The sequence below is a fragment of the Schistocerca piceifrons genome, chromosome X, assembly GCF_021461385.2.
Source record: "Schistocerca piceifrons isolate TAMUIC-IGC-003096 chromosome X, iqSchPice1.1, whole genome shotgun sequence".
In the NCBI taxonomy this organism is placed as follows: Eukaryota; Metazoa; Arthropoda; class Insecta; order Orthoptera; family Acrididae; genus Schistocerca; species Schistocerca piceifrons.
Window position 1 is genome coordinate 911,271,156 of NC_060149.1, and position 19,872 is coordinate 911,291,027.

General features: G+C 50.8%; 1 protein-coding gene across 4 annotated transcripts in view; it reads left to right on the forward strand.

Moving 5' to 3' along the window:
• Window positions 1-19,872, forward strand: part of LOC124721874 (sarcolemmal membrane-associated protein-like) — a 351,987-nt gene that overhangs the window by 69,053 nt on the left and 263,062 nt on the right. For all 4 annotated transcript variants that reach the window (XR_007006401.1, XM_047247014.1, XM_047247016.1 and 1 more), the window contains one exon: window positions 4,025-4,153. Coding sequence is in view for 3 of the 4 variants with exons in the window: in XM_047247014.1 (XP_047102970.1) it covers window positions 4,025-4,153 (129 nt within the window). In the remaining variant the exon portion in view is untranslated. The remainder of the gene's footprint in view (window positions 1-4,024; window positions 4,154-19,872) is intronic.

Sequence of the window (19,872 nt, forward strand, 5' to 3'; positions counted from 1 at the left end):
GACAACACACATCTACTCTACCTGGGCCCTGCAAGATTCCAAGAATGTCAACAGACTTGAAGTTTTCAACTAACATTGCAACATATGTACTGGGCAGATGACCCGCGGATATCCGCGCCGGTCGCGATTTTATCCGCCAAGTAATAAATACCGCGGATATCTGCGGATATATCTGCGGATATCCGCATCCGCGCAGACCTCTAGTTATATGCATAGGAAAAAAACTAACACACTGAAGTGGGTACAAATTAGGTACCAATGATCACAGTATCTGCACCTGTACCCCTAACAGCCTGTATGTGTTGTTGACAATAATCAGCCTTTCAGAAGAAACGTCAACATTTGTTCAGTGAACAAAACAAGTGTCATGTGGAAGAGTGTGTTCTGTTCAGTGGGTTTCATTTTCAATAGGCTTCAAGGAGAACTGATAAAATTGAGTGAATTGAATGTGGAAACCTAAGATGAAAGGTTTCCTTGTGGCACATTCCTATTCTGTACAGGAGTTTCTTCCAGTAGTTGAGAACTTTCCTGTAATCTGTTGTTTATTTCTGTACTCTTTTTTCATGTATTATTAATTACAGGATCCTGATTAGATGATTAGAAAGAATTAACTATGTACTGACTCATTCCATGACAAAGCAGCTCTGCCTTGCTTAGTCCCATGGAACGTGATAAATAAATAAATAAATAAATAAATTTAGAAATAAAACAAAGGATAAAGTAAAAAGATGCTCGCCAAGCAGTTGACACAATCTTGTTGATCATTTCTGGATTTGGTCTTCAACATTACATACGAAAGCCAGCCCATGTATACTATTATTTTCGCACAACTCTGTGAGAATTCAGTATAAGACTGTTAGTGTGAGTTTCTCATTTTATTGTTAAAATGCTGTAGGTTTAGTCTTTGCTTAACTGGAAGCAACCTGAGGACATTCTAAGAACCAAATCAGTCATAGCACAATAACTGTAATTACATGGCTGAGGTGGTTTTTAGTAATAATTAAAGTTAAATACTGCTTGTTACTACATAACTAGTTATGAAGAACTACTACTGTGAATTAGCTTTGGTCATTAATAAATTCTATTATCATTAAAAGTTCTTTATTCTATTACTACATTTTGCCTTTTGGGAAAGGACAGTCCCTCACAACTTCCACTTTCACAGATCAGGTACCAAAAACTGCAGTTGATGGAAATGACAGTGCTTGTAATTTTTATCTCCGATATGTAAACAAAAATGACCACTCCTATCAAACAAATAGGCGAACACCACTGGTGATTCTCCCCATCCCCACCCGCCCTCTCCCCGCCGCCGCCGCCGCCGCCCCCCTCTCCTCGCAGCCGCCGCCGCCGCCCCCCTCTCCCCGCCGCCCCCCTCTCCCCGCCGCCCCCCTCTCCCCGCCGCCCCCCTCTCCCCGCCGCCCCCCTCTCCCCGCCGCCCCCCTCTCCCCGCCGCCCCCCTCTCCCCGCCGCCCCCCTCTCCCCGCCGCCCCCCTCTCCCCGCCGCCGCCCCCCTCTCCCCGCCGCCGCCGCCGCCGCCCCCCTCTCCCCGCCGCCGCCGCCGCCCCCCTCTCCCCGCCGCCGCCGCCGCCCCCCTCTCCCCGCCGCCGCCGCCGCCCCCCTCTCCCCGCCGCCGCCGCCGCCCCCCTCTCCCCGCCGCCGCCGCCGCCCCCCTCTCCCCGCCGCCGCCGCCGCCCCCCTCTCCCCGCCGCCGCCGCCGCCCCCCCCTCTCCCCGCCGCCGCCGCCGCCCCCCCCTCTCCCCGCCGCCGCCGCCGCCCCCCCCTCTCCCCGCCGCCGCCGCCGCCCCCCTCTCCCCGCCGCCGCCGCCGCCCCCCTCTCCCCGCCGCCGCCGCCGCCCCCCTCTCCCCGCCGCCGCCGCCGCCCCCCTCTCCCCGCCGCCGCCGCCGCCCCCCTCTCCCCGCCGCCGCCGCCGCCGCCCCCCTCTCCCCGCCGCCGCCGCCGCCGCCGCCGCCCCCCTCTCCCCGCCGCCGCCGCCGCCGCCCCCCTCTCCCCGCCACCGCCGCCGCCCCCCTCTCCCCGCCGCCGCCGCCGCCGCCCCCCTCTCCCCGCCGCCGCCGCCGCCGCCGCCCCCCTCTCCCCGCCGCCGCCGCCGCCCCCCTCTCCCCGCCGCCGCCGCCGCCCCCCTCTCCCCGCCGCCGCCGCCCCCCTCTCCCCGCCGCCGCCGCCGCCGCCCTCTCCCCGCCCCCGCCGCCGCCGCCCTCTCCCCGCCCCCGCCGCCGCCCTCTCCCCGCCGCCCTCTCCCCGCCGCCGCCGCCCTCTCCCCGCCGCCGCCGCCCTCTCCCCGCCGCCGCCCTCTCCCCGCCGCCGCCGCCGCCCTCTCCCCGCCGCCGCCGCCGCCCTCTCCCCGCCGCCGCCGCCGCCCTCTCCCCGCCGCCGCCGCCCTCTCCCCTCCGCCGCCGCCGCCGCCCTCTCCCCTCCGCCGCCGCCGCCGCCCTCTCCCCTCCGCCGCCGCCGCCGCCCTCTCCCCTCCGCCGCCGCCGCCGCCCTCTCCCCTCCGCCGCCGCCGCCGCCCTCTCCCCTCCGCCGCCGCCGCCGCCCTCTCCCCTCCGCCGCCGCCGCCGCCCTCTCCCCTCCGCCGCCGCCGCCGCCCTCTCCCCTCCGCCGCCGCCGCCGCCCTCTCCCCTCCGCCGCCGCCCTCTCCCCTCCGCCGCCGCCCTCTCCCCTCCGCCGCCGCCGCCGCCGCCGCCCTCTCCCCTCCGCCGCCGCCGCCGCCCTCTCCCCTCCGCCGCCGCCGCCGCCGCCCTCTCCCCTCCGCCGCCGCCGCCGCCCTCTCCCCTCCGCCGCCGCCGCCGCCCTCTCCCCTCCGCCGCCGCCGCCGCCCTCTCCCCTCCGCCGCCGCCGCCGCCCTCTCCCCTCCGCCGCCGCCGCCGCCCTCTCCCCTCCGCCGCCGCCGCCGCCCTCTCCCCTCCGCCGCCGCCGCCGCCCTCTCCCCTCCGCCGCCGCCGCCGCCCTCTCCCCTCCGCCGCCGCCGCCGCCCTCTCCCCTCCGCCGCCGCCGCCGCCCTCTCCCCTCCGCCGCCGCCGCCGCCCTCTCCCCTCCGCCGCCGCCGCCGCCCACTCCCCTCCGCCGCCGCCGCCCTCTCCCCTCCCCTCCGCCGCCGCCGCCGCCCTCTCCCCTCCCCTCCGCCGCCGCCGCCGCCCTCTCCCCTCCGCCGCCGCCGCCCTCTCCCCTCCCCTCCGCCGCCGCCCTCTCCCCTCCCCTCCCCTCCCCTCCGCCGCCGCCGCCGCCGCCTTCTCCCCTCCCCTCCCCTCCGCCGCCGCCGCCGCCTTCTCCCCTCCCCTCCCCTCCCCTCCGCCGCCGCCGCCGCCGCCTTCTCCCCTCCCCTCCCCTCCCCTCCCCTCCCCTCCCCTCCCCTCCGCCGCCGCCGCCTTCTCCCCTCCCCTCCCCTCCCCTCCGCCGCCGCCGCCTTCTCCCCTCCCCTCCCCTCCCCTCCCCTCCGCCGCCGTCGCCGCAGCCGCCTTCTCCCCTCCCCTCCCCTCCGCCGTCGCCGCCGCCGCCTTCTCCCCTCCCCTCCCCTCCGCCGCCGCCGCCGCCCTCTCCCCTCCCCTCCCCTCCGCCGCCGCCGCCCTCTCCCCTCCCCTCCCCTCCCCTCCGCCGCCGCCGCCGCCGCCCTCTCCCCTCCCCTCCCCTCCGCCGCCGCCGCCGCCCTCTCCCCTCCCCTCCCCTCCGCCGCCGCCGCCCTCTCCCCTCCCCTCCCCTCCCCTCCCCCGCCCTCTCCCCTCCCCTCCGCCGCCCTCTCCCCTCCCCTCCCCTCCGCCGCCCTCTCCCCTCCCCTCCGCCCTCTCCCCTCCCCTCCCCTCCGCCGCCCTCTCCCCTCCCCTCCCCTCCGCCGCCCTCTCCCCTCCCCTCCGCCGCCGCCGCCGCCGCCCTCTCCCCGCCGCCATCTCGCCCCCCGTGTGTGTGTGTGTGTGTGTGTGTGTGTGTGTGTTTTAAATTTATTTTTACTTTTTAAGTTAAAATGGTTATCAGTGTGAAGCAATGTGTTTCATTCTTTCCTCTTAGATGGTGATAGTTACTGGTTGGATGCAAAATGTGGGGCCCTACCCAAATAGCCGGGATATCATAACGACTCCTCCTAAAATGGCTGCACGGGCTGTTCTGATCTGTAGGCCAAATTCTCATCCATTCCAGGTATGTCAGTGTATAATAATGTATGTCAAATCTGTAGCAGAAATTAGGTTCTTTCTTCCTTTAGGACCTTTTTATGTCCCAAAATCGGTTAATTGTAGAATTTAAATGTATATAAATATGATGTTAATTTTTAAGAAAACATAATTTTGGCATCAATTTTGATCTGGCTTTGTCCCAATCTTTGTAAATCTGACATCATTAGTTCATGTGATTCTTCTTAAAGACCATATACCATTCATTGATTGTAGTGATGAGTGAAATGTGACGATCAGAAACAAATATGTTTTTCCCAATATTGTTCACATAGCTAAAGACAGGGTGAGTCAGGAGGAGCAGGACATGCTTTGAGGGGTGATAGTATTAGTGATTCTGAACAAAGAAAATCATTTGGGCATATGCCCTATTCCCCCAACACCTACTTTTGGATTGACAGCTTCGCACCCACCAGGGACATTGGTACTCATCTCCCAGCTGGAGAAGAATCACCTTCCTCTGGCTTCTCTTGGCAGAAGGGATCCTTTGGGACCCTTACTTCCAAGGTTTCTGCTGTTGTTTAACTGGACACCAGCCACAGGCTGAAGGAGCCACAGGCTGATGGCCACAGGGCTTCATGATCATCATCTTTACCTGAAACTTAATCAGAGAAGCCCTCACCATCATCAAAATCATCTAAGGAGAGGAAAGACAAGAAAGTGTCCTACAAGGAGGAGTACATTCCATTGGCCCCATGCCACTATATCCCACCTGTTCCACTCCTGTGGCCAAGGCAGAGATTCTGCTGGCCCCTAAGGCCCCAGCTGGCACCACACAATGGAACCCAGATCTTTTGTATATTGATGTGATAACTCCTCAACCAGTGACAGCAGGTGGCCCTTGGCCATAACCTGCCTCCTTAGTCCCTTCATGGCCTCACAGTGCTTCAACAACATTATTCTGCATTGGAATCATAGCAGTTCTTTTGCTTGACCAGGCTAACCTACAAAATCTTTTAAGCATGTCCTCTGCCTTCTGCATTGCACTTCAGGAGACTTGGTTTCTAGCTGTGTGGACCCCAGCCCTTCGTGGATACTGGGGATATTATAAGAATTGTGCTACCTATGACATAGTATTGGGTCATTCCATGTCAGTTCAACCAGGGGCTCCAGCTCATAGTCTCAGATTTGACTGAAATTCAGTACACTAATTCTATCATGTGTGGAACACTCATGTACAAAGTATTAGTTTCCCCTGCTAATTAGTTCCAGAATTATGACTTGTGAAAGAAGGTGGCATGACCCGGAAATTGCAACCCGCATCTGGCAATCTATCTTCAGACCCAACTTCAGGTCTTAATAACTTTGGAACTATTCCACACAGTCCAGTGAAATTTTTACAACCCAGTAACATCCATTTAGAGAACACACTCCATGAATCAAAACACCAACAACGTATTTCTGAGGGAAAATAAAAAATTCCAAAATGTGATTAAAAAAAATGTAATACGTTAAAAGGTACATATTGTAGGTGCCCTCTGTGCCAAATATAATTCACTCAAAAAGGGTATAAAATTTTTTGTGGTAAGCTTAATGTGGCCTAAACACACACAGAACTCATCATGGCCATATCAGTCACAAAAACTGAGTTACATGCACATGAAAATACAAAAATTTGAAAAATTACCTGAAAAACATGGATGTTCGAAGTGTGGTGGCACAAAAGGGACAAGTGGTATCCAAGCCAAATTTCACACACTGCATAAGTAGACCATAATGATATATATCTCAAAATTTCAGCGTGTTACTGCAAGACATTTGTGTACAATGGAAGTTGACAGATGTATTTGGTGATGTGGCCATTGTTCCACAACACAATTTTGTAAAAACATATCACAAACTGTTCTGCCTCTTCTTATCCTCTCCCACAACTGTTCAATCACCAAGCAACAACATATAGACATCTTAACACAACCTATCATTAATGTTTATTGCACCTCAACTGCTAAAAACCAGTCAATTGTACTTCGAACAGAAGTTCTCCCACACTTTAGCTACTGTACTCTGTACATTGAGTGGCAAATTGTACTGTCTTCCTAACACTGTGGTAGGAACTGGAACTGTGATAAGAATATGTTCAAAAGGAATCAAACACCTGTCTGCCAAACGTGGCCAATGAAATGATCTTGCTGGTCCTACTGGTGCCATGGAGTTCACAAATACATCACCTTCTGCTTCACAGCACTCTGCAACACATCCTAAGTACCGTTTGTCATTATAAACAGCAATAACATAGCAACCTGGTTGTATGTTGCTGCTTTTGCTTCTGAATCCTGAGTCAGACACACTGTGAAGACACATGTTGTGCATGAACCTATAGTTATAACCGGACAGTCTGCTCATCTGCACATTGTCAGAGTCCGCTGGAGAGAAGTGATGATGGCTCCTTGTCTCTCCAACAGGTTTAATGTGTTGTAGTCTGCTTTTTAGCAACTCTTCCGCTGATTTCACCTCATCTTTCAAAAAATAGAATGAGTGTATGCCAGAGATATTAGTCTGTACCCAGGTAAATAATTGAAGAGGTGTTAGAATGTGACCTTCTGTAGGGTGCTGCAGACTAGCTTGTCATGCCGTGCACTTAATGGTAGCACCAATACAATCACATACATTTTTACCATGACTTGCTGTGAAAAAATTCCATTCTGCGTGAGTCTGAAAATCGTGGTAATGCATGTGTAAATTTGAGATTTTTACAGTTTTTGTACTGACTAGCTGCCCCATCACTGAAGTATTTCACAAAATGTATGTGAGGCAGCTTGTTTTTCACATATGCCACGATAGTGCGAATGTGGGCATGAACTGCAATGGCATCGTGAATTAAACAGTAACTAAAAACGTACAGGTTCATGACACACCCATCACCTGATTCACCTCTATAGTAAATCGCAAATGGCTGGAGAGTTGCTTGACTGTTGTCCCAATGATATCTTTGGGTGGCATCTTGAACTATAAATGCATAATTTTCAGAAAAGTCTAGTATTACTATAATTTCATCTTGTTTCAAATTATCCTTAAAAAACTGGAGATAAGCCGATTGTGCTGTTGCTGTGAAGCTGTGTGTGGTCAGTTTGTCCGTTTTTTGACAACACATTTCAACAAAATCTTCCACTGTACTTCGCTTTGTTTCAAGACTTGTGCGATCCATGTGTGTCCACTGTTTATAAGAAACAAGTTCATCGTCATCCATAAGGAGTTCACCATACAGTTTGTTATTCATGTGTTCTGCAAGATTTGCCTTACCAGGACACTTTTCACACCTGTGTATCATGCACTGGTAGGAACTGATGTCACACACTAGCAGCTTCGTTGCACCTTTGTAATCCAGACCAGAATCCTTTATAGCAGCAAACATCAGCTTAGCATTTTGATGGGTCTCACATAAACAAACATTGTGTGTGCCCCTTGCACTTACAGGCACAACCCATTTTGACCGACCCCCCTGTGGGTCCGGGGGTTAGAATAGGCCCGAGGTATTCCTGCCTGTCATAAGAGGCGACTAAAAGGAGTCCCTCCCCCTCAAGGGGGTAGTTAGTGCCTTCGTCCGGAGACGAACGTTTCCACGACCTATATTTGCGGTCATTTTGGTTTTTCACTTCTTCTCATTTCTTCCTTCCTTTGGTTGGTCCCTTTCTTTGTTCTTCTCCATCTCACTGTCTTACTTACTCCTCTCCTTGCCTTTTTCTCCTCTCCTTGCCTTTTTCTCCTCTCCTTGCCTTTTTCTCCTCTCCTTGCCTTTTTCTCCTCTCCTTGCCTTTTTCTCCTCTCCTTGCCTTCTCCTCCTCTCCTTGCCTTCTTCTCCTCTCCTTGCTTTCTTCTCCTCTCCTTGCTTTCTTCTCCTCTCCTTGCCTTCTTCTCCTCTCCTTGCCTTCTCCTCCTCTCCTTGCCTTCTCCTCCTCTCCTTGCCTTCTCCTCCTCTCCTTGCCTTCTCCTCCTCTCCTTGCCTTCTCCTCCTCTCCTTGCCTTCTCCTCCTCTCCTTGCCTTCTTCTCCTCTCCTTGCCTTCTTCTCCTTGCCTTCTGTGGTCTCCGCCTCGGCGTTTGAGACAGTCTGTCCTTTCTCTCCCTGTCTCCCTTCTTTTTCCTCTTCTTCCTTGCTCCCTGTGCATGCCTGAAGGCCGACCCACGCGTTAGCACGCATAGCCGGTGACGGGGTAACGCGTAATTCCCCGCCCTGGGTAGACAAGTAAGGCACGCAAGTACCCCCTGGTAAAGGCCAGGCCAAGGGAGGGGTGATTGCCTGAGCTGACACCTTTCGACCATGCCGATTGGTCCCTCCGTCCGTTTCTCGGGAGGTGTGACCTGAGGTGTAAACATTCACTTAAGGTGGGAGTGCCCTCTGAGAGGGTCCCCACAAGGAAGGAGCGTGCCATCGGAGACGCTGGCAATCATGGGGGATTCCTCCGCAATGGATTTCTCTTCTTCTCTCTCGACTCCTGCCCAAAAACGGAAACTTGACCAGCCACCAGTGACAAAAGTACTACCGCCTGCCCCACAGTTCCTCGTAGTTTCTGGATCTGAGGAAGGAAAGGATTTTTCCTCTGTCAACCCTATCGTTATCCAGAAGGGCGTAGATGCCATAGCCAGATCTGTCAAGTCTTGTACCAGGTTGCGTAATGGTACCTTGTTACTAGAAACTGAAAGCGCCTTTCGGGCACAAAAACTGCTTCGGGCCACACTCCTGTACACGTTCCCTGTCCGGGTGGAGGCTCAACGCACTTTGAATTCGTCTCATGGTGTGGTGTATACTAGATCACTCGACGGATTGACTGACGAGGAGATTCAGTCTTTCCTCGCTGAGCAGGGCGTGACGGCTGTCCATAGGGTCATGAAAAAGGTCAACAATGACCTTGTACCGACCCGGACACTTTTATTGACCTTTGATAGTGTTCCGCTGCCGTCGCGCATCAAAGCAGGCTACGAGGTTATTTCTGTTCGCCCCTACGTCCTGACACCTACGCGCTGCTACCAGTGTCAGCATTTTAATTACACTCACCAGTCTTGTTCCAATGCGGCTAAATGTGTCACTTGTGGCAGGGATGCCCATGAGGGTGACAGTCCACATCCGTCTCCTCGTTGTGTGAACTGTCAGGGTGACCATGCAGTGTCCTCCCGCAACTGTCCCATCTACAAGGAAGAACGCTGTATACAGGAAATTCGGGTCAAAGAGAAAGTATCCACCTCGGCTGCTCGCAAGCTATTTGCTAGTAGGAAGCCCACGCTGCTCCCAGCGGGGAAATACAGTACTGTCCTCGCCTCTCCTCGAACTACCAGGGAGGTGGCGACACAGACATGCGATCTGACCTCCAGCACTACGGGCATCCGTTCGGCCAGTGCGAAGATCGCCCGGTCGACGTCTCCTCTTCCTCCCGTCACCCCTCAGACAGAAGCACCTTCATCAGCTTCTGCCAAGACGAAGACCCAGAAGTCAGATGGACGGGCCTTCAAGAAGGAACCGTCCCGTGCAGACTTCCTACGTACCTCGAACTCCCAGCCATCGACCAGTACTTCCACTAAATGACTTTCCAAGAAGGCTCATAGAAAGCACAGTTCTCCTTCTCCGCCACGGCGCATTTCTTCTCCTGCGCCACCCAGCGGTTGCCACCCCAGGCCGTCATCCGTTTCGCCTGGCCGCACTGCTGGTAGTCTAACATCTGGCCGTTCACCGGCGGAGGAAGCTCCCCCCCCCGGCCATCTTAACAAGATGGCCGATGAACCTATAGAACCAATGGACGATGACTGTCTGCCTACTGATAGCGGCGGCAGTGCTCGCGCGAAGCCAGGCCCTCAGCGGCCTTCGAGGTGACCCCTTCTTTCATCTTGCTTTTCTTTTCATGATGGCACTTACTCACTGGAATATTCGCAGCATTCGCTCCAACCGAGAGGGCTTAAAGTTGCTGCTTTGCTTGCACTGTCCGCTCGTCGTAGCCCTCCAGGAAACGAAGCTACGCCCATGCGATCAAATTGCCTTGGCACACTACACCTCTGTGCGTTTTGACCTACACCCTGTGGTAGGTATTGCAGCTCATGGAGGGGTTATGTTGCTGGTCCAGGATGATATTTACTACGATCCCATCACATTGCACACCGGCCTGCATTCAGTTGCCATCCGAATTATTCTCCCCACTTTTACGTTTTCCATTTGTACCGTTTACACTCCATCGTCGTCTGCCGTTACCAGGGCAGACATGATGCAAATTATTGCTCAGCTACCTGCACCATTTTTGTTAACTGCAGACTTCAATGCCCACCATCCCCTTTGGGGCTCTCCAGCATCCTGCCCGAGGGGCTCCCTGTTAGCAGACCTTTTCAACCAGCTCAATCTTGTCTGCCTCAATACTGGCGCCCCACTTTTCTTTCGGACACAACTCACACCTATTCCCATTTAGACCTCTCTATATGTACTACCCAACTTGCACGCCGGTTTGTGTGGTATGCACTTTCTGATACATTTTCGAGCGACCACTTGTCGTGTGTTATCCATCTTCTGCATCATACCCCCTCTCCGTGCTCAACTAGTTGGAACATCTCCAAAGCAGACTGGGGGCTCTTCTCTTCCAGGGCGACCTTTCAGGATCAAACCTTCACAAGCTGCGATAGTCAGGTCGCACATGTTGCAGGAGTCATTCTCACTGCTGCTGAATATTCCATCCCTGACACTACTTCTTCTCCACGTCGTGTACCGGTCCCCTGGTGGACCGCAGCATGTAGAGACGCTTTACGTGCTCGTCGACGTGCTTTATGCACCTTTAAACGCCACCCTACAATGGCGAATTGTATCAATTATAAACGACTACGTGCGCAGTGTCGTCGTATTATTAAAGAAAGCAAGAAAGCCAGCTGGGCTGCTTTCACAAGCACCTTCAACAGTTTTACTCCTCCTCCTGTTGTCTGGGGTAGCCTGCGCCTCCGGCACTAAGATCCACTCATCAGTTTGTGGCTTGACGGTCAGGAATGACATCCTTGTGGCCCCTGAGGATGTCTCCAATGCCTTCAGCTGCTTTTTCACAGAGGTTTCGAGCTCCGCTCATTACCACTCTGCCTTCCTCCCCCGAAAACAGGCAGAGGAGGCTAGGCCACCTAACTTCCTCTCCTCGAATCGTGAAAGTTATAATGCCCCATTCACCATGCGGGAACTCGAAAATGCACTTGCCCGGTCACGGTCCTCTGCTCCAGGGCCTGATTCTATTCATATTCAGATGCGGAAGAACCTTTCTCCTGCGGGTAAAGGTTTCCTTCTTCGTACTTATAATCGCATCTGGATTGAGGGACATGTTCCCGCATGCTGGCGCGAGTCTATTGTTGTACCGATTCCTAAGCCGGGAAAGGACAAGCACTTGCGTTCCAGTTATCGACCCATCTCGCTTACCAGCTGTCTCTGTAAGGTGATGGAGCGAATGGTTAACTCTTGTTCGGTTTGGCTGCTCAAATCTCGACGCCTACTTACCAATGTACAATGTGGATTTCGTTGGCCCCGCTCTGCTGTTGACCATCTGGTTACCTTGTCGACCTTCATTATGAATAACTTCTTGCAGAAGCGCCCAACCGCGGCTGTGTTCTTTGATTTGGAGAAGGCTTAAGACACCTGTTGGAGGGCGGGCATTCTCCGCACCATGCATACATGGGGCCTTTGCGGTTGCCTCCCTCTTTTTATTCGTTCCTTTTTAATGGATCGACAGTTCAGGGTACATGTGGGTTCTGTCCTGTCAGACACCTTTCGCCAGGAGAATGGGGTGCCACAGGGCTCAGTTTTGAGTGTTGCTCTCTGCACCATAGCGATCAATCCAATAATGGATTGCCTCCCAGCTGATGTATCAGGCTCCCTTTTCATGGACGATTTTACCATCTATTGCAGCGCGCAGCGTACATGTTTCCTGGAGCGCTCCCGAAGTAGGTTTCCCCCAGTTTGGAATACCACTCCCATTTTGTTGAACTTCGTTTGAAATTCATTAATATGACCTTCATTTATACAGATGGCTCTAAGACCAATAACGGGTTTGGGTGTTTTTTTATTGTCGGGGCACAAAGTTTCAAATACCAGCTCCATGGCCATTGTTCGGTCTTCACAGCTGAGCTCTTTGCCCTCTACCAGGCTTTTCTTTACATCTGCCTCCACCGACATTCTGCTTATGTCATCTGCTCCAATTCCCTGAGCGCCATCCAGAGCCTCAGTGATCCGTATCCGGTTCACCCTTTCGTGCACCGGATCCAACGCTCTCTTCAGCAGCTGGTGGACGACAGTTCTCCGGTTAGCTTTATGTGGGGTCCTGGCTATGTCGGTATCCCTGGGAACGAAGCTGCAGATGACGCGGCCAAGGCTGCGGTCCTCTAGCCTCGGACAGCTTCTTGTTGGGTCCCTTCATCAGATTGTAGCAGGGTCATTTGTCGGCACATTTTATCGCTGTGGCATACCGATTGGGGGCCTTGAAACCTCTTCCCGCGGCTTGGATGTCCTCCTCACGGCCTTCTCGGCGGGAGGAGGTTGTTTTGGCCCGGTTACGAATTGGACACTGCCGGTTCAGCTATCGCCATCTGCCGACGGCTGCGCCGGCGCCGTTCTGCCCATGTGGGCAATTACTGACGGTCCGCCACATTTTAAGGTCCTGTCCAGATTTTAACACACTGCGTCTTGATCTTGGCCTGCCATGTACTCTGGATGCCCTTTTAGCGGATGACCCAGGAGCAGCTGCTCGCGTTCTTCGTTTTATCAACTTGACAAACCTGTCTAAGTACATTTGATTATGCTTTTTTTTTAATCCTCTGCCTGTCTTTGTCTTTTATAATATTGTCCCTTTTAGTTGCTGTTTTTAACCTTGTGCCTCACAGTGCATTCCTAACTTAGTCTGGGCGCTAATGACCATTGTAGTTGTGCACCAAAAAAAAAAAAAAAAAAAAAAAAAAAAATTGACCGAAGATTGAAAAAGATGATAAACTTACTTTGGTATTGGGATACTTTTCCTTGAGTTCTACATATAGTTCTGATATGTTGCGTAGCAGCAGTCTTTTTTGCATCTGTACATGTACATTTCCCATTTTCACCGTTACATAATCTTTTTTTCCAGGTATTATTTGGCTTATGTCATTATTTTCATAAAACTCCGACACTAGCACCTCAATTTCTTACCCTGAGTCTGCTGAATTTGTGGAAGCACTCCTTGGGTTGCTTTTATTTTCCTAGCTTGCTTTACCATATATCTAGAAACATTGAATTCCTTTGGAGTGTAGTCAATTGACTAGCTGGAAGGTGCAAGGATAAGAATAGCTGCTTTTTACTGGCGTGTGGATATGGCACATTTTTCTTTTAAATCGTGCGCAATTTTGTCCAAATCAGAGCATTTCTGGTATGATTCCTGTCCCTTTGGAGCAAATAATTCTTCCTCTTCCACTATTAGTGTGTCAGTTATTTTGTGTTTTAATTCCGTTTGAGCTTCTTGTAGTTTTCTTCTACCATAGCTGGACCTGTCTCTTTTCCCAACTTTGTGTGTCCTCATAGGAGACAAACCAAGATCAGTCACTGAAGTATTTAATTGGTCATCTGCTGTGGTTGTAGGTGGCTGATACTCTTCGTCACTGTCACGTAAATTATCAGAATATTCATTTTTTAGCAGTGTAACACACCTGGAACATAAATTTTGTCCTGGTTTCATGTTAAGTCCCATGCACTGATTCACTTTAAATACTGATTTTATATCAATTTTTCTGAGGCTACACTTCACTGTCTTCTTATGAATCCGAAATGGATCAAAACAACTTCTTTGTAGGAAAGAATACTTATCCAGAAACATTTTCATATGATGATAACAAACACTAAAGTTTCCTGGAACTGTACTTCTTGTGCCCACAGGGTGTATCCCGGATCTCCATAGCAACAAATCTTGGTCAGATTCATCTAGATCATACAGTACAAAGCGAATGCCACATTTTGTTCTATATGTTGTGTTATGACATTCAGATGCCTGTGCTCTACCAATACTGCAACTTGTTTGAACAAAAGCACCACTAGTACACTCTTCTGCCTCCATACTGACTTTCCACAACAGTACTGACCAGTCTGAACTAGAATCTTAAAAACATGAATAACCTGTAATTGTTGCTTGTTTCCTTTGTTGTTCCTGCCTAACAATGACTCATTCTGTCCCTGAAAACTACCATTATTCTGTTGCCTAATGGTTCCCAAAAATTACTGCAGCTTTATCTGAAACGAGCTGTGTGCACCATCACTATTACTTGCTAAATCATGTTAAAAGAAACATAACCAAATACATCTCTGTCAACTTTTATCACACACAGATGCCTTGCAATCACAAGTTGAAATTTTGCCACATATTATAGTATGGCCTGCTTATGCAGTGTTTGAAATTTGGCTCGGATATCACTTGTCCCTTTTGTGCTGCCACACTTAGAAAATCCATGTTTTTCAGGTAGTTTTTCAAATTTTTGTATTTTCATGTGCATGTAACTCTGTTTGTGTGACTGATATGGGCATGATGAGTTCTGTGTGTGTTTAGGCCACATTAAGCGTACCACAAAAAAATTTATACCGTTTTTGAGTGAATTATATTTGGCATAGATGGCACCTACAATATGTACCTTTTAATGTATTACATTTTTTAATCACATTTTGGAATTTTGTATTTTCCCTCAGAAATATGTTGTTGGTGTTTTGATTCATGGAGTGTGCTCTCTAAATGGATGTTACTGGGTTGTAAGAATTTCACTGGGCTGTGCGGAATAGTTCCAAAGTTATTAAGACATGAAGTTGGGTCTGAAGGAAGATTGCCAGATGCGGGTTGCAATTTCTGGGTCACGCCACCTTCTTTCGCGAGCCATAATTCTGGAACTAATTGGCAGGGGAACTTAAAATTTTATACATGAGTGTTCCACACTTTGTAGCATTGGTGTGCTAAATTTCAGCCAAATCTGAGACTATCAGCTGGAGCATTTTCTCAGAATGCTTGAATTGACATGGAATGACCCTATTGGGAGAAGTTTGCACATATGTTCTGGACACTACAGCAAACTTGTGCTCTCTCAATACACTTTTGGAGGCTGTGGCTGTTTGGGTAAGATCATTTCAGGATATTACCATCTGCAATGTTTATCTTCCTCCCGATGTTGAAGTGTCGTAGTGCATATTGTTTGCTTTGGTTTCCCAGCCGCCCCCCCCCCCCCTTTTCCTTTGGTGACCTTTGCCTGGCACAGCTTGACCTTTGCCTGGCACAGCTTGACCTTTGCCTGGCACAGCTTGACCTTTGCCTGGCACAGCTTGACCTTTGCCTGGCTCAGCTGGATCTTTATCTCTTGAATACTTGTACCCCACACACCAATGTGGTGCACAGAACTTTCTCAGCCATTGACCTTTCCATTTGCAGCCCTCGTCTTCTCCAATCTACTCACGGGAGAATCCACAATGACCTGTGTGTTAGTGACCACTTCGTGATTCTCCTGTCCTTCCCTCAGCATCATGCCCCAGATGCCTACCCAGATTGGCTCTCAACACTGATGGGTGGTGTGTTTTCGCCTCTGCTGTCACCCTTTGCTCTCTGCCGCATGGATGTATTAATGAGGCAGTCAAGAATACAACTAAAACCCATCTTCCAGCAGTAGATTTAGCAGTCCTCTGTTCCTTGGGTCCCTAACGGAAGACAGTACCTTGGTGGTCCTCAGAAATTGCAGAGGCTATTAGAGATCATAGGCGGGCTCTCCAATGCCATAAGTGGCACCCATTGATGCAGTACCTCATTGCCTTTAAGTGGCTGAATGCTTGGGCCCACCCCCCAATAAAACAACGGAAGCAAGAATGCTGGGAATGGTATGTTTCAACCATCGGAGCACATACCTCTCCTTCACAGGTTTGGGGTAAGATCAGATGTCTCTACAGATAACAACCCGTACAGGTGTACCTGCTATTACCTTAAATGACACTGTCTACACTGACCCAAACGCCATTGCCAAACATTTTGCACAGTGGGTGGAATGGAAGCAATTATCTTGTACAACATGCTGCCTATAGGCATATAATGCCCCATTTAGTGAGTGGGAATTCTTCAGTGTCCTCGCCCACTGCCCTGATACAGGCCGGCCGGAGTGACCGTGCGGTTCTAGGCACTACAGTCTGGAGCCGAGTGACTGCTACGGTCGCAGGTTCGAATCCTGCCTCGAGCATGGATGTGTGTGATGTCCTTAGGTTAGTTAGGTGTAATTAGTTCTAAGTTCTAGGCGACTGATGACCTCAGAAGTTAAGTCGCATAGTGCTCAGAGCCATTTGAACCAAGCCTGATACAGACCCAGAGCCAGACCACATCCACAACCAAATGATCAAGCACCTACTGGTGCATTTTCAACATAATATCCTTGTCATCATTAACCGCATCTGGAGCTAGGGCGAGTTCGCACCACAGTGGCAAGAAAGCATCATTGTCCCAGCGCTGAAAACAGGTAAGCACCCTCTAGAGATTGACAGTTATCACTCAATAAGTCTCACCAAAGTTCTCTGTAAGTTGCTTGAACACATGGTGAACTGATGGCTGTGTTGCCTCCTTGAGTCTTTGCATATTCTGGCTCTGTCCTAGAGCAGTTCTCGCCAAGGCCTTTCCACTACTGATGATTTGGTTTACCTGGAGTCTGCCATCTGAACAGCTTTTGCCCAACATTAATACCTTATAACCATCTTCATCGACCTGGAGAAGTCTTATGACACCATGTGGCGACACCAAATCATCACTACCTTACACAAGCGAGGTATCTGGGGTCCACTCCCAATTTTTATCCAGAACTTCCTGTTGCACCATACATTCCAAGGTTTGAAAATTAGTGCTTCCCACAGTACCCCCATATCCAAGAGCTTGGGTGACTGCAGGGCTCTTTACTGAGTGTTCCTCTCTTTCTAGTTGCCATAAATGGTCTAGTAGCAGCTGTTGAGTCCTCAGTGTCGCCCTCCTTGTATGCTGACAACTTTTGCCTCTACTATTCATTATCTAGTGTGGGTATCGCTGTACATCGAATGCAAGGTGCCATACAAAAGGTGCAGGCATGGTCCCTCACCCATGGTTTTCAGTTTTCAGCCACGACTCAAATCATGCACTTCTGTTGATGTTGTACCATTCACCCACAACCAGAACTTTACCTCGACGACTAACTACTCAATGTGGTGGAGACTACCGCTTTCTAGGACTAGTCTTTCACGCTCATTGACAAGGATTCCCCACCTTCGCCAGCTTAAGTGAAAAGTGGCATAGCTGCACTGCAATACACTTCACTGCCTGAGTAACAACAGCTGTGGTGAAGATCTCACTACACTTCTGCAGCTTTACAAAGCCCTGATACAGTCTTGTCTTGATTATGGGAGTCTGGCAAACGGTTTGGCATCACCCCTCAGTGTTACGGTTACTGGATCTGATTCACCACTGTGGGGTTCGACTTGCGACAGGAGCCTTTTGAAGTAGCCCTGTAAACAGCTTACTCGTAGAGGATGGGGTCTGTCCGTTGCAGACCAGGTACCAACAACAGCTTTTCAGTTATTCTAGACACGTTTGCAACTCCCTTAAGCACCCAAAGTACCGTCTCCTCTTTCCAAGCATGGAAGTCAATTTCCTGCAATGGTGGCCCAGATCAGGGGTTATGATCACAATCTACATTCAGTCACTCCTCCCTAAAACTCCAGCTATTTCCTCTACCACCTCTCCTCTGGGCCCACTCATGTACACCTCCATGGTGCATATCTCGGCCACAGCTTTTTCTTGATTCATCACAAGGTTCAAAAGACTCGGTTCACCTGAGGCCCTCCACCACCAATTTTTCCCCACCTTTGCACATCCCTGGGTTCAGGAAAAGGCTAAACTGATGGATTGGTGATTGCTGGTAACATAGGCTTTTCTTATACGCATATGGGATGTACTGAACTGTGCTCCTTTTTGGATGGCTGTAGTGCTTTCTCTGCGGAGTTGGTAGCCATCTCTCATGCTCTTGAGCATATCCGTTTCTGCACTGGGAGTCCTTTCTCATCCACAGCGACTCCTTTACCTTCGCCATCCTTTGTTTGTGGCTATCCGGGATCCCCTGTGTGCCCTTGAATAATAGGGATGCTCAGTGACCTTCGTCTGGACCCTGGGCCACCTTGGGATCCCAGGGAATGAATTTGATGATAGCCTAGCCAAACTGGCTACCAGTGAACCGACTCTTGAGATCAGTATTCCGGTAGCAGTCCTCCGATCTGTATTACGCCATGAAGTTTTAGGAATCTAGAATGGCTCACTCTGGCTTAACCAACAAACTTTGGGTGATAAAGGTGACAACAAATCTGTGGAGGTCCTTCAAGCAGGCCTCTTGAAGGACGGGACTGTGGTCTACATTTTGCTGAACTGCCCCAAACTGGCCGCCCTGCAGCAGACTCTTGATCTCCATGATTCACTACCCCTGGTATTAGGACACAATTTCACAGTTGCTGACGTAGTTTTGCATTTTTATTCATGAAGGGGACTTTCACCACTTGCTTTAAGGGGGCTCCACTTACCCTTATCGATGCATTGAGGGATTGGCAGAAAACTCTGTTGCCTCCTCTGCCCAGACAAGGCTGCGGCTGTCAGGGCTTGGTGGTCCACCCTGGCCCTCACCCTATCTGTTCTTTTACTCTTCTTCCCATCCTCTCACATGGTGTGTTTGACTTGTTCATCTTATGTCTGTGTTTTTCTTGCCCTGTATGTGATGGTAGTCTTTCCTACGCAATTTCTGAGTGGTGTACCTGTGGTAAGTGACTGGGGATGGGGGAAGTATGTTTCCTCATTGCATTCTGGTCTCAGGGCCTTCTGGCGACTTCTTAGACAGGGCATCTTGCCTACTTTTTTCCTGTATTTCCCCTTTATTATTTTTTGTCCCTCATCTAGCCTTTGTTGACCTTTAGTAAGCCTGGAGTTTTCTTCCTCTGGGTTTTGCACAATAGGCCATCTCTGATCTACAGTCATGTAGACCTCTGTGTTTGAGGAAAACTGGACTGATGACCAGTAGTTCCAGTAGTTTGATTCCTTTAATCATCCAACCAACCAACAAATACTGTCATCCCTCAGATCATGTACCTTTCCTCCTCATTCACCCTGCATAGTGGTTCCCCTTGTTTGGAACATGTGCTTTTTTTCCCCAAAGAACAAACTTGGTTCACAGAAGAGTGTCATGATGAATGGAGACATAGTAGAAAATGGTAATAACAGCTTATACTGCATCAGACATTGGGTATTTTCTCACATTTAATAGAGTTAATAACAAATTAGGGATCAAGGTTATTTGTGAAATAACATGAAAATATATGGGTTATAAATTTGCATCAACAGAGCAACACTCAATCCTCATATTGTATCTACAGCTGTCAATAATAATTCATAACGTGAAATGAGAACTTAGTTTAGAAAGTAGTAAAATGTGTTCCATGCTGAATAATGGTACTAAAATGTCTTATCAGTAATGTTTCAAGATTGATAATGCATCTTTATAACCCCCCCCCCCCCCCCCCCTCTCTCTCTCTCTCTCTCTCTCTCTCTCTCTCTCTCTCTCTCTCTCTCTCTCTCTCTCTCTCTCTCTCTCTGTGTGTGTGTGTGTGTGTGTGTGTGTGTGTGTGTGTGTGTGTGTGTGTGTGCGCGCGCGCGCCCCTTTCAGTGTAGAGTGGAAAGATGGAAAGATATTGCTAATATTCCTAGTGACAG